We start from the raw sequence: 14,028 nt of genomic DNA, 5'->3' as shown, positions 1-14,028 counted from the left end.
AACTGAGAGATTAGCATTTGTCACAGCTTGTGTCTCAAGCTATGTATACATATAAGCTCCATAGGCACTTGCTGATGTTACTGACCATCGCTGTAGATGGAGGAAGCTGAGGCAGAAAGCAAATGATGCCTGCCTGTGGCCGCAGAGGAGTTGTGGGTCAGAGCACTGCACACAGTTCTCTCCTGGTGCTGCTTATTACACATCACTCAGGTAATTTCTGCCTTTATCATCAGATCTGGCAGTGCTGCAGAGCTGCCTGCTTGCTAAATCTTGTTGTATCAACACTTAAAACAAGTGATTAAAGAAAGATTAATGTCATAGATGTAGTGTGGTTAGAGACCGTGGCCAGAAAATCAGTGAAGTATAGAAATTATTTATATAATTTCCATGCATGCTTGCTCTCTCTGTTTAATTTGTGTTCTGCTCTCAAAGCCCTAGAAATACTGTAGACAGTCCAGGTTTCCTTACCTGGATGTTTACTTTATTCAGCTCCGTGATGGATATGTATTGGATGACCTTAGCAGTGGAAAATGCAGTTGAAACCTCTCTTTCTCAGCTGAATAAAACAGTATGACAAATACCAGTGACCTGATACAGTCTTTGAATAAAGCTGTAGCCAATTTCTATTTAAAACACTCAGAGGAGTCATTATTTTACTCACAGGCCACTTCTAAAGTTGGGCACATGCTGTGTTGTGCTATTTTACGATGTATAAAGAAGTCTTTGCACTCCTCTGGCTTTTCCTTTAGCCTTTTCTGCCTTGATTACTTCCATACGAGGAGGGTATTTTGCAGTCATCTATGCAGCAGTCTGAGAGGGCAGCCAGTCCGGGAATGCATCTTTGTGACACCTCTGTCACCAGCACCAATGCTTGTTCCACTGTCTGATGATTTCTGGCAAATTATTGGATCTGGATCAAAATTAACTTGCAAAGACTCAAGAAATGTCATTTTTGCATCTGGTCTGTCCCATCAAGTGACTGCATGAGCGTTGGAGCCAATGCAAAGGAAAGAGAAGACTATGGGAGCAAAAGGTAGCCTTTTAGAGGCAGCCTGTGTAGATTGGCTTAAATTCATCTGACCCCAGCAAAGTGATGGGTTCGTGAAAGTCAGGAACAGGAAAACTTGACAGTCAAGAGGGAAGAAAGGTTAGTGTCAACCTGCGTCTGGATAATTTATCTATTTTTCAACAGATAAACTCTCTGCAACATGTGGTTTTAATAATGAAGATAGAGCTGAACATGGATGCTACATGACATTTGAAGCTATGGCAAGTTTCAATGGTCTCGAAACTTTGGGTGATAAATAAAAACCCTAAAAATCAGAGATTATGGCAGAACCAGAAGAAAAAGTTTCTAGCCTTTATTTTCATTGTAGAAAGTGCAAAATGTCTGATAGCCATCCATAACTAATTCCTTATCAGCCCACTTTGCATAGGAGAGCAGTAGCTGGTACAGATTTTGGTCACTTGTCTCACATTAGGTACTGTTGGTCAGATCAGAGTGCTATGGCTGCTAAAATGGGGAGAGCATAACATATTTTAGCAATCCTAAATTCTTGGTGGGGACTACCTCGATGGAAAGGGCGTGTAACTGATTTTGTGCCTGAAAATCGTGCACAACTTCCCATGGTATTACATCCCCTCAGGTCCTTCCCCAATCCCATTTCCAAAAATCTCTCCCATTGCTTGTAGATATGTTCAGTACTTCACTGTTAGAAAGACTGTCCTTTCCACAATGTAAAATTTTATCATCTAGTTCAGCTATATCATAGGCAGTACAGAAGTGGAGGAGAAGGCTGTAATTTGGTGATTCTGATCAAAGCTGAAACACTGAGTTCAGAGCGTTGTTTGCTGGGTTTTTTTATTTCACCAACTTGTACAGATCTGAGCACTCTTACCGCTAATGCGCGAGAACGGTGATCCTCAGGAATTAGCATCTGAATGAGCATGTGCAAATGAGCTGCCCTGGTCTCTGATAGAAATGGTTCTTGAGGGAGTTATGCTTTTGACTTGAAAGCAAATATACTAATATCTGAGCAGGCGCTGGGAAATAAATTACAATATTTGGTTTGTCCGTGTGACATTTTTTGTGCCACGGTTCTTCTTGAACATCATTATTCAATATAATAATATTCAAGGATATAATTGGAATAATATATTACAGGGGAACAGCAATGATAATAGTACTTAAATCTTTCATTCTTTTATGAAGTCACCCTTTTCTAAAAAAAAATATACTGTTCACTGAGTGGTAAAAAGAGCTGGAAGACTTGCAAGGAATGCAGAGAAATAAAACCTGGCACGGTGAAAGACTTTCAGTACAAAATGAATGTTGATCCTTTAAAATCACAAATCATCTTTCTATTAATTCACTGTAGAATAAGGTCTCCTCAAGATAAGACTCAGCAGTGCTGTGGAGTTGGTATTTAAAGTATGTCCATCTGCATCTAAACGAGTAGCTCCAAGACAATCAGATTATGCAGTAGTTACTTTGGTGAGAATATCGCCTAAGTGGAATGGAAACTTCATTTTGAGTCTAATATTAGACCCTGCTTTGGAAAATTCCTTTTAAATGATCACAAGCTGGGAATAGCAAAAGAATTTAACTTTCGACAGACAGCATTCACCAAGAATTTGTTTTTAACTGCTTATGTTGGGTCCCTGGGAAAGCAGATGTGAAAAACTTACCAAAGTGAATTGACTTGACCTGATGCAATGTTTATATCAGTAGTTGATAAGTTTTCCTCCCTCGTCTAATTTGTTCGGGATATTTTCATTCTTTAAGCATGAGTAAGTCTGGGTTGGAATAGTTTGAATGCTTGTTAGTCTAATAATCTGAATCTTAAACCATGCAGACCTTATTGCCTATAAAGGGGTCTAAGCAAAGTTGAACTATTTTGGTTGTCTTCCATGGATGGGGATAAGTATCGTTTTTGAGACTCACAAAGAAGAATGTGAGACAATGTTGCTTACCTCCTGAGAGTTCAGAAAGCATATTGATATCTGCTGTATTTATACGTCAAGATGCCGCTTGTATTTGGTGAACCTTTGAATGCATAAAAAGCAGCATGCAGCTTTACAAGGGACCAGCTTTCAGTGGCAGCTAGGGAAACTGGCAGCCAAGGATATCAAAGCTGATTCAAAGGGTCATGATATTATTATTATTATTATTATTATTATTATTATTATTATTATTACTAGCAGAAAGAGCTTTAGGAATTATAGAATATATTGTGAATGATGCACAGTTCAGGAATTTTTAGAGCCACTAGTATATCTCATCTTAGCTTTTCTCTTTGTTGATCAGACACTGTCACTTTCAATATTTTAATTAATTCCTAAATAAACCCCCTTCCTCTGAACAGAGCATGTCTAAATAAATTATTTTTGAGGGAGGGAGGAGAAAAAAAAGAGAAACTCATGGGTTGGGCTGACCTCTTCTCCCCAGCTCGACCCTGTCCACGTATTTCTGTGGGTTGGCCATTGTTGCTGTTGTTTCCAAGCTTGAGGAGAACATCCATGGGAGCTTGCTGCAAAGGAGGGCTTCAGCCTGGCCTTCCTCTGCCAGTGCGTGGGACAAGAAGTGGAACAACCATCAACAAGATAATATAATGAATTCAATTTCAGGTTCACAGTTTCACCGGGAAAAACATTAGAAAGAGAACACTGATCTCTTTAGCCATTCTTCTTTAGTGTGTTAGGTGGATTTATGTGACCCTGGAATGTGTTTCTCAGAAATCAGACTCTGATTTCAAACATCTGTTAAACTTTGCCTTTTTTTTCATGAAGCCTGACACCAGCCTTTTGGTCTTTTTATTTATACCTGTTTGTCTATAATTGTACTATATCTTCTGATCTTTCAGGAATTTCAAAAATGTCTAAATTGCCGATCTGTCTCCTTGCAGGCAAGTCTCACCTGGCTATAGTACAAAGAGTAAACAATGAAGGAGAAGGGGATCCTTTTTATGAAGTCCTGGGAATTGTCACTTTAGAAGATGTGATTGAAGAGATCATCAAGTCTGAAATTCTGGATGAAACAGATCTATACAGTGAGTAGAAATATTTGCACTTTGTTTGTAGATGAGATGGAAGACTCTGTCCAGCAGCAGTTGTGTTTAATAGCTGTGTTTTGAGAGATATTAAGTTTCTGATTTAAAATCTCAGCAGTCAAATGACCTGCAGGTCCCTCACATGATCAAAGTAATTTTTCGTTTTGCAGCATGGGCACCTCACCCCTTTATGCTGTGTTAACTCAGAAACAGGACAGATTTCTGTATTTGACCCTTTCATCGAGAAAGTTTACATCTACAACAATCTGGTGTCTCCTGCTAGCTGTTCTCCACCACAGTGGCTTGTTAAACCTTTTTGTTACAGTGCTCACAACCTCCCACATTTTCCCCTAACCTCTCTCCTCCCCAAGGGCCTGTAGTCCATGTACTACCGTACTTTAGCAAGAAGGCAGGCAAATACTATGCCTCAGGGAAGAGGAATGGAGTCTCTTTAGAGTCTCTCTCTGTCACTTGTTCTGAAAACCTGAGAATGGAAAGTCTTCTTCAGGGCTGAAAACCAGCATGTCCTAAATGACTCCTTTTTGTCACTCAGTACAGCTCCTTCCTTCCTTCTGTGTTAACATATGTTGAGGGAGATGATGCTGCAGGTCAATGAGTACCTGGGACTTGAGAGATCTGGACTCTTTTCTTTCCCAGTTTAGAGTTTGTCTGTTCTTTGGCCATTTACCTAAAGTGTCTTTGCTTTTCTTCCCATCTGCACAATCTGGCCTGTGCATACGGGACTTCCTTTCTGTCATTCTTCATCTGTCTTATCAGTGCTTTGATCACTTGTTGGCAGTTGCTATTTTTTACTATCTGTTTGCGTGTAGCACAAAGATGTCTCTAGATTCTATTGCAACAGAAATAATAATATTAAATATCTTAAACACTTTTCAGCTGTCCTTTGCTTTCTTTTTCTTTCCTCATGAGAGGTATCTGAATGTTTCTACAGCATCTTTTTCAGGCCAATGCAAGCATCTTCTATCCTCCCTCCAAGGCAAATGCCAAATGAGCACTTTACACTGTGGGATAGACATATTTCTACTTTTCCTAATACATTGTTATTGCCTGAACTACTTTCTGTAGCTGGTCAGTATTCTACTAGTATTTATGTGCCCAAAGGTTCATGTAAATCACAGTCCTGTTTTACAATATGCTAAACAGTTGAATTACTATGCAAATCACAGAAGTCCAGTTAGTATCGATTTCTTTTCATACCTTCACAAATGAATTGTTGGGCTAATCAGTTACAACGTAATGCTTTTACAGGATGAATTCAGACTTTCTTTTATACTCCAGGAAGATCCTATCTTTGAGATATTTCTGTGTTTTTATGAGTGAAAAGACATTGCATATGCTTTTCACTGTTTTTTTTTCCCTTGTTTGTTAGGAGAATCCACATAGATCATGCTGTGTTGTTCTTCAGGACAAAAAAAAGCTTTGACCATTAATAGCATGTTAGAGGGCAAGGAAACGAGAATTTAATTTTACTATCTGAAGACTTCCTAGATTAACTAAATAGAGCTGGTAAACATGAATTCATTTGAAACTCTTCTTCCTGGGAAGATCTTACTGTTGAAAATTCCTAGTTCAGAACAGGAGGGAAACGTCACTTCCCAGGCTTCCTGGAGAATGCAGGAAATTTTGGGGGGTGACTCCTGCTATGTACCATGAAGATGAACTTCTAGTTTCTTTATGAAGCACTGGAGTCCGTTCCACTGTTTAGATTGAAGGAAACTAGCAGCAAGTGAGACAGCAGAAATCCAGAGAACCTGCGAGGATCACAGAAAATGTGATAGGTTTTGTATCTGGGCAGATTGATGTGCTGTAATCACTTCCAATTGGTGTAGTGATGGGAACATGCTTTGGGTTTACTGGAGGTACCTTATTGTCCACAATATTTTAAGGCAGCTCGTTTTTAATGTCAGTATCGGTTTGTCAATGCTAGTAACCCCATCTAGTACTAGAGTTCACTGATGCTTTTCATTATAAGACCAATCTGGCTTGCTCAGCTCAGACCAAGCCAACTTGAAACCTTTGGACTGATTTGCTTTATGCTAGGTGTTTACTTAAAAGTAGACCTTATGAAAAATTTTGGCAGTCTTGTTACATCTTTGTTCTGAAGCTTTAAAAATGTTTTGTTTTGCTTTGATGGAAACTTGAAATTTGATGAAATAGCTGACCTTGGTGTTGGAGCTGTGCATTTCTGCAGTTTCCATGAAAATCCATTTGAACTGTGTTAGGGTAGAAGCAATTGTATATTTACAGTTTTTTGCTGAAAGCTGCTCTCACTGCTGAAGCTCTGCAGCTGAATTTCTTGAGGGTCGTATGCCCAGTAAATGTGTGGTATTTCTTCAGATTGCTATCTTATGGCTTGCAAAGATGTTGGGAGCAAGGAGAAGAAGATGGGAGCAGGAAATATTGTTAAACATGTCTGAGCTATCAACATCTGGATAGACTGAGTACTTCTGAGCATGAGACTTTTTATTGGGGATGCTGGTGGGGTGGAGAGAAGAGGTTTCTGTCATGACACAGGTAGGCTCTGACTACGTCTCGGTCAGCATCACAATGAAGAGCTGTCAGTGCGTTTGGTTCTTAGCATTGGAAAGTTGGAGCATTTTTTCATGGTTGATGCACTACCGGAATCTGTCCTGCACTCCCATGGCCCTCGCCATGGTGGGAGAGGATTTCTCAACCTTCTTGGAGGCCCAAGAGAGAAAGCTGCATGTTCTGCATTGGCCTCAAACCACAGAGTCTGCTTGAGCAACATGGAGTTCGCTGTTCTGACCCAGGTTTGACTGGTGGCCTGTCTTATTTAGCTCTTTCTAATTGAAGATGAGTTTAATCATGCCCTTAGTGCAACTGGAATGCTGCTGGTTTTCACGCACACAGATTCAGAGCGGGTTTGCCCCACGTAAAATCTGGTATTTTTCTACAAACAAAATACCTTAACGCACCCTTGTGTGTGTGTGTTCTGCATGTTGTGGATAAATAGTGTGGTTGTAAGCATCAACTTCCGTTGCATTTTTACGTCCTCACCCATGTGTGGTTCAGCAGTCTGTCTCAGCGAATATGACCCCTGGCAAGCCCACGCTGCAGCGTCAGTCAGTGCCAGGCCATGGGGCACGTTTGTGACAGAGCTGCACTGCTGCAGCTGCAATAGCTTTCACCTAGTGATTTTTTTTTAGCCTTGGCAAGTCACTTCCCTGAGGGAAAGACCACATTTTACCCGAACATTCTTATTTCCAGACAGCTGTCAAAACAGGTATGTTAAATATATGTGCTAGTAAACTCTGTATCACTTCTCCCATTTAAACCATGGGGCTGCGGGAATAAAAATTGTTTGCCCTAATAAGTATTTCCACTGTCATGCAGTGAAAGCGTAGCAACATAGAAAATATTGTGCAATGCCAATTTGTCTGGCACGACTTACAGATATTGCCATGGTGTACATCAGTATCCTATGCCAGGAGAGCAGGGCTCTGTGGAGCTGAAATCTAATCTTTACATAAACCAAGGTGGTTGCCACCCAGTAGAAAATTATGCTTTGACCTTGTTGGCTATTAGGACTGTGGACTTGCTGACCTTCTGTCTAGCACTGGTAGGCTACAGGAGCTGCATCCTTACAGGAAGCTATTTTAGGCTGTTTAAAGAGCTTCAGCTCTAGTCCTGCTGACACAGGGCAACCTGATTTTCCCAGCTAGGGACAAAAAGAACTGGCAAAACTAACTTAGTTAATTCCTAAACCTTTCTTTTAAAATGAAACAAACTCACAGGCTTAAAAAGACCTGTGCAGTGTGTGGGGCATAGACTGTCAGCCTGGGTGTATGAGGGAGAGGGGGACATGGGTGTGTGCGGAGTGAGACTCTGGCATCACCTCTGACTGCCTTGGGCTGGGCATCCTGGCACTGAGTATGGGCACAGGGTCAGTGAGTCTAGTCCTCTGGGAATTGTACTTTCTTTTCCTGGAGTATCTGATAGATGCACATCTCAAGCAGTTGCTTGTCTCTGTCCTTGTACAGTTCTTGTGTGCCAGATAGAACCACACTTCCATTTGATAAAATATTTTTATCCTCATTCTCTTGTCTGGAGCTCACTGCAGATGTCTACTCTGTCCTAAACACAAAAGGACAAAAAGGAGCACAGGAAGAGAACAAGAACCTTCCCAGAATATTGTCTGGGTCCATTTGCAGCACCCGTCAGCCTGCTGCCTGCCTGCCCGCCCAACTGAACGGGTGATCTGAGGTTTGAACTCCCTGTTATGTAGCTGTCTCCAGTCCAAGCTGGCTCCTTCACGGAAATTCATGCAATCATTTGTGGTGTTCTGCATCAAGCCTGGAAGTTCAGGGATATTACAAGAGAGATCACAACCTTACTTGTATTTGGACCCCTCCTCTTCTTGAGTTCTGTCCGTCAGCCCAGGAGCTCACAGTCAGCCTCACTGCCATTGATTTAAAGGAAGAGTCTAAATACTCCCAGAACCTGCTGAAGATAGTTGCAATATTTGTTGATATCTCACCAAAAGTTATACTGAGGGTATCCCTCATGCATCTCAGTGTTCATGTTGCAGAACCAAACAGCGTCACAGCACTCTGTAAGCAGCAATCACTTCAGCATGCCAAGATAACCTCAGTGCCCAGGTCTCTGTCTCACTTACTGTAGAAATGACAAACAGGAAATAGCCGGTCCAGATTCAGTTACTTCTGTCACCATCCACTACTTGGTTCCTGTGTCTTAGAAGAAACTCAGAAGTTGCTTGGATAGTGAAGAACAATTAAGACCATCCCTTACAAAAATAAGCCAAGATAATGGCTTTAAGCCATATGGCTCTGCTTTCACTGTGTAACGTTTTTCTTGGGGAAAGGTTTCTGGACAAGCTGCCAAGGAAACAGTAGGAGGAGTTGAAATCACCCATCATTTGATTCAGAGTCTGGGTCTCTTACCTTGATGATTGATGCAGAGAGAAAGATTTAAAGCATCCTCCCATGGTGTGATGCTGGCCCTATTTTCAGGTACCAGAAGTGCAGTGTGAAGCCTGCAGCGTTACAGCTCATTCACAGGAGAAATATAGAGATGCCCCACTGAAGAGATGTTTCCCTGTTCCAAGGCCGAAGCTTGTACTCATGGTGATTTTTGCCTCCCTGAAGAGAGCAATGACAGAGCTCCTTGTGAGAAAGCATCTCAGCCACAGCATTGTAAAAAAATAGCATTCTCTTAGCTTTTCAGAAAAAACAGTTTCTATTCTTCTTACCCCTTACAAGAGGTAGGCCCTAGTGAGAGCTTCTGGGGGACTTTTCTCCTATTCACTATTTATTGCTTTGGTATCCATCTTTCCTTTAACTGCAAGTACAGATAAGGTCTGTCTCGTACTATATTCCTAAGGCAGTGATTGTTTTTAGTCTGTAACCACTCCCTTGGGTGGTTTCTATTCCTGCTTTTGGAAGAGAAACTGCAGTCCCTGATGTAGTCCAGGTCCTGGGTAAAGTACTACTAGGGTAAGAGGCTTCTGGTTTCAAAGAAGAAAAAGGGCATGGGTCATCATCGTTCTTCTCCATGTGCTTGGGAACAAGTATCTCAAATTTTCTCATTTGCACTGCTTACAGAATGAGCTTTAGATACCTAGAGTAGATACGTTACTATTGGTACGGTATTGCTGATGAGTCTATGATAGTCCTATAGTGGAGGCTTGTCCATGGGAAGTTGAGGATCTAAATGCATTCATATCTAAAAGGCTAGGTGACTTGGGAAAATCTTTCTAGGAATCTGTTAATTACCAGTATTGTGCATTTCCAAGCCACAAACTCAGCTGCTCTGAGCCTTCCGTAGTCTGCAGCATGTATTTGGACACCTACAGGACTCCAGATCTCAGTGGCTTCCTTGCTATGGTACATCACTTCAATCATCTTTGCATGCATTACCCAAAATGCGGCAACAGCTACCTAGGAGTATGCATGAGGTTTCACAGTGTTAGCTTCACCTACGCCTCTTTGTGTGCTTGCCCCAATTCTCTGCAGTGAATCAATGTCCCAGGGTGCCTGGGGTCCCTCAAAAGTCCAGTCATTTTAAACCAATGACCAGGGGTCTCATAGACAAGTAGGTACAGTGTTTTCAGTATCTTTCCCCACTAGGGCCCTAGAACCTGACCTGTACCTCAAGTCTGAGGGACTCACAGTAGTTGCCTCAAGACTTGGGTTTCCTGCAGTATATGGTGGAGCTCAGAGCTATCTGATGGCATTCTGCTGCTTACAGCCAATGCTGCCTTACACACTGTGTCAGCAGAGAAGAGCAAGACCCTGCTATCCAAGCAGAGACCTCTTCTCCCTGGAATTGATGTATACCGTACCCTAACATGCCTATAGTTGTCCATTTACCTGGTTTCCTAGACATTTTGGCAGATTAGTTTAGCAGGTGGATGATAATAGCTGGGTTGCTTGTGCCTCTGCAACTCCATCTTTCATGTTGTCTTTCACAAATAGGGATTCCCCACCACAGAGCCTGTTTTAAGACACAGATGAACTGAGTGGCAAGTGTTTAGCTGAATAAAGGACAGGAGTCCAGGATCACTAGCAGACAAATTCCCATATCTGAACTCCTGAAGCTACTCTGTACTTCATTCTGGCTTCAGAGCCTGTAAAGCGGCCAGAGATTCCCACCTCTAGGCTGTACACCTTGCCAGCTTTTGCTGAAGTTTGGGCTGGACAAAAGAAACTGCATTCACGAGGCATTGGGAGTTACTTTGACCAAAGGCATGTGGATTTTGCCAAAGCTGTGAAGAGTCAGTGAAGCTATGGTACAGCATAAGAAATAAGTCATTGTATATTTAGTCTATGTACTTGCTGGGAATTTCTAAGAAATGTATATGAAAAAAAGTAGCTATCACAGATATTCTTGTAGAACAACACCTTTTGATCATTTGTAACACTGAGCAGGACTCCTCCTCCCCACCTAGAAATGCACACGCATCTTATGTGTGATATGCAGAGCCGCTCTGCAATTAGATGTTTGCAAACAGACACTTTCCCCCTGTTGAAGTGACAGAGACTGTGGGTGCCTGGCTCTGCAGGACAGGGGCTCGCGGCCGGATGAGCCCGCAGCACAGCTCCCTGGTTGTTTCTGGTCTGTGCTGCATGCCGATGAGCAGGGCTTTGCCTGTACTGCAGAGAGTTCTGTCTGCACCCTGTGCTCTGGGTGGCCATCCTGCCTGATTCCATCCAGCGCGGTTCGTGTTGGACCCCGTTCTAACAGAAATCGCTTCCTTCCTTTCTTTTCCCACCCTCCCTTCCCCAGCTGATAACAAGACGAAAAAGAAAGTAGCTCATCGGGACAGGAAGCAGGACTTCTCTGCCTTCAAGCAGACAGACAGCGAGATGAAGGTTAAAATATCACCGCAGCTCCTCCTGGCAATGCACCGGTTCCTGGCAACAGGCAAGTGCGGGGTTATCTTTTTTTGCAATCGTGCCAGAGCCTTGGAGGCAGTTTGTCAGCAAAGGCTGGTGAGGTGGGTGGGACAGTGCAGGCGGGAGGGGAGGCTGGATTGTGGGGTGACAAATAATGCCACTGTTGTGTTTTTCTTTTTAAATTCTCTCCTCTCCTGTGTTCAGTGTCGGCATGAACCCTCTGAGACATTTACCAGGGGTGGACCAGTAACTTTAAATTGGTCTGAAAGGTAAGGATGAATGCCAAGTGCCGCACTGCATGTCTAGAGTCCGTCAGATTAACGACTAGCAAGTACACCCCATTAGGAAGAGCTCAGGGAACAAACCAAAGAGGACTCGATACCACTGGCCAGCTGACTGTAATTGCACTCTGGCGCCTTCTCCAGAAAGAGATGCTGGACTTTTTGCAGGAAAGTCTAAACCTGTTCCATGAGACTTTTTGACTCCAAGTGAAAAACTCTCCCGACACGTTTAATGCAGACTGCGCAGGCGGTTGAACTGTACTTTTTAAAATGGATTTCTGGCTGGCTTGTGTGACCTCCGTTGATGACTTCAGGTTTCAGAGGACAGTTGTCTCCATCCCAGAACACCTTGATGTTTTAGCCCTTGGGTGGGCAGTCTGGCAGAGAGGCCAGGGCCTTGAATGGTTTCTTGCAGCTGATATTGCCTTTCGTCGTAAAGCTGGTCCTTTCACCTCAGAGATGAGACCTGTTAACAAGAGAGCTTGTGGAAAACATACCTTCCTATTGCTCATGCTGTCTCTCTTTGACATATAAAGACTTTTCACATGCAGGCCTTTCAGACGGGCATCTTTCACTGCTGTGTTCAACATATATTCATGGGTTGAAAATGATAAAGTTGTTTTGTCTCAAGTTTGCCAGCACCAGTTGGAAAATAGTACTTCCCCTCCTCTAAGATGCACTAACTGCCTGCCTATATGCTCCTAGTCCGCCTTCATGCTTTATTTTGCCTCTGTGACTTGAAAGAAACATGTACGTGATCGGTTATCACATCTCAGCTGAGGGGCAGTAATTCCTTAAAAGGCTTGGACTCCTACGGCTCATGTGCACGTGAGCATGTCCTTGGTGAAAGGAAGCAGTTCAACAGGAAGATGCGGATTTAACAGCAAGCAAGGCGTTGTTCGTGTAGTGGCACAAGACTTGATGGAGTTCCCTAAACACCTGCTCAACATAGTCTTACAGTGCCGCTTCTCTACTTGTTTTGTGGATGAAAGGATTGTGTAGCTTAAATCCAGATCTGTCTGTGAAGCCACTGCTAAATAAAGCTCCAGTTTCGGTTTCTCTGTTCTAAATTGAGAATAGTATCTTTAGCAGATGAAAGGTACTGGGTCATTGATGGTCCTGTTCTGAAATGAGGTGTTAGGAAAGCTTATCAATTTGCATGTGTAAATCTCGACGTCCCTGGCTTAACTCTCCCACACAAGGATGAGCTTTTCTGCTTCAAACAGCTCCTGTTGGGAACACTGAAGAGCAAGTGGATAGGGGATGTGTTCTGTGTGTCAGGCATTAATCCCACATGGTTTGAACTGACCTGCACTGTCTCTCACTTTGAGTAACTCTTCCCATAGGAACTATGGCAGCCCCAGTTGTGTCTTTGATTGATGTAGAACATCTATCTAGAGCAACTTTCTAGACCCCAAGTAGTGATTTTTTTTTTTTAAAGTGCAATAAATGCAGTAACTTGAATACCTTTTGAGGAAGGAAAAAACAAATTCAAAGGTTCTCTGTGTCCCAATTGTAAAGCTCCTCCATTTATACAACTCTCCAATGAGCCTATACAACTATGACTCTGAACTCTCAAGAGGGCAAGACTGCCTTTTTCTTTTCCCTTTCAGATGAAGACATGGTTTTTGGTTGTTTTGAAAAATACTTCAGTAACAAAAGTTGGGGCATTCCTGGTTTTTTCCCCCCTCCCATACAAATCTAACAGTCTCAAAAGACAGGAAGCCTGCAATTCCATAATGGATCTCTCTGCATCTGTGTGTCTTTTATAGGCAAATGCTTATTAACGAGTATTGCTAACTTCTTGCTAGGCATATGAGGTGTAATGCCAAGTTGTATCTTGTGTTATAGAAGTAGAAGCATTTGGTCCATCCCAGATGTCAGAGAAGATCCTTCTCAGGCTGCTAAAACATCCCAACGTCATCCAGGAGCTGAAATACGACGAGAAGAACAAGAAAGCCCCAGAACACTACCTCTACCAGCGAAACAAGCCCGTCGACTACTTTGTTCTCATTTTACAGGTCAGACATATGATTATGTCGATATGTGCAAAATCCTTCATCTCCTGACATATCACTCTCTATACCTCTTCCAGTTGTTGAAGTTTGTCTTCTTTCAAACGTGGGAATGGAGCTATGGCTCCTGGGAACTGCTTCTGCCTCCTTTATGACCTTGCCAACCTTGAAGAGCTCACTCAGCTGCTTTCAACCTCAGTTAAACCACTTGTGAAGGGTAGACAGCACTTCCCACTTCCAGTCATCTGTTGAAAGTTACTTACGCTTTAGGTATCACTAGGATAGG

At 42.5% G+C, this 14,028-nt stretch overlaps 1 protein-coding gene across 4 annotated transcripts in view; it reads left to right on the top strand.

Annotated features, from left to right (window-relative positions):
• Positions 1-14,028, top strand: part of CNNM2 (cyclin and CBS domain divalent metal cation transport mediator 2) — a 118,754-nt gene that overhangs the window by 91,262 nt on the left and 13,464 nt on the right. For 3 of the 4 annotated variants that reach the window (XM_054831918.1, XM_054831917.1, XM_054831919.1), the window contains exons 2-4: positions 3,906-4,049; positions 11,337-11,474; positions 13,579-13,748. In XM_054831918.1, the coding sequence (XP_054687893.1) occupies positions 3,906-4,049; positions 11,337-11,474; positions 13,579-13,748 (452 nt within the window). Of the gene's footprint in view, positions 1-3,905; positions 4,050-11,336; positions 11,475-11,650; positions 11,716-13,578; positions 13,749-14,028 lie in introns of those variants that run through there. The other variant, XR_008577877.1, reaches the window with a different exon arrangement.

The sequence above is a fragment of the Grus americana genome, chromosome 7, assembly GCF_028858705.1.
Source record: "Grus americana isolate bGruAme1 chromosome 7, bGruAme1.mat, whole genome shotgun sequence".
In the NCBI taxonomy this organism is placed as follows: domain Eukaryota; kingdom Metazoa; phylum Chordata; class Aves; order Gruiformes; family Gruidae; genus Grus; species Grus americana.
This window is presented reverse-complemented; position numbering and strand designations above follow the sequence as displayed.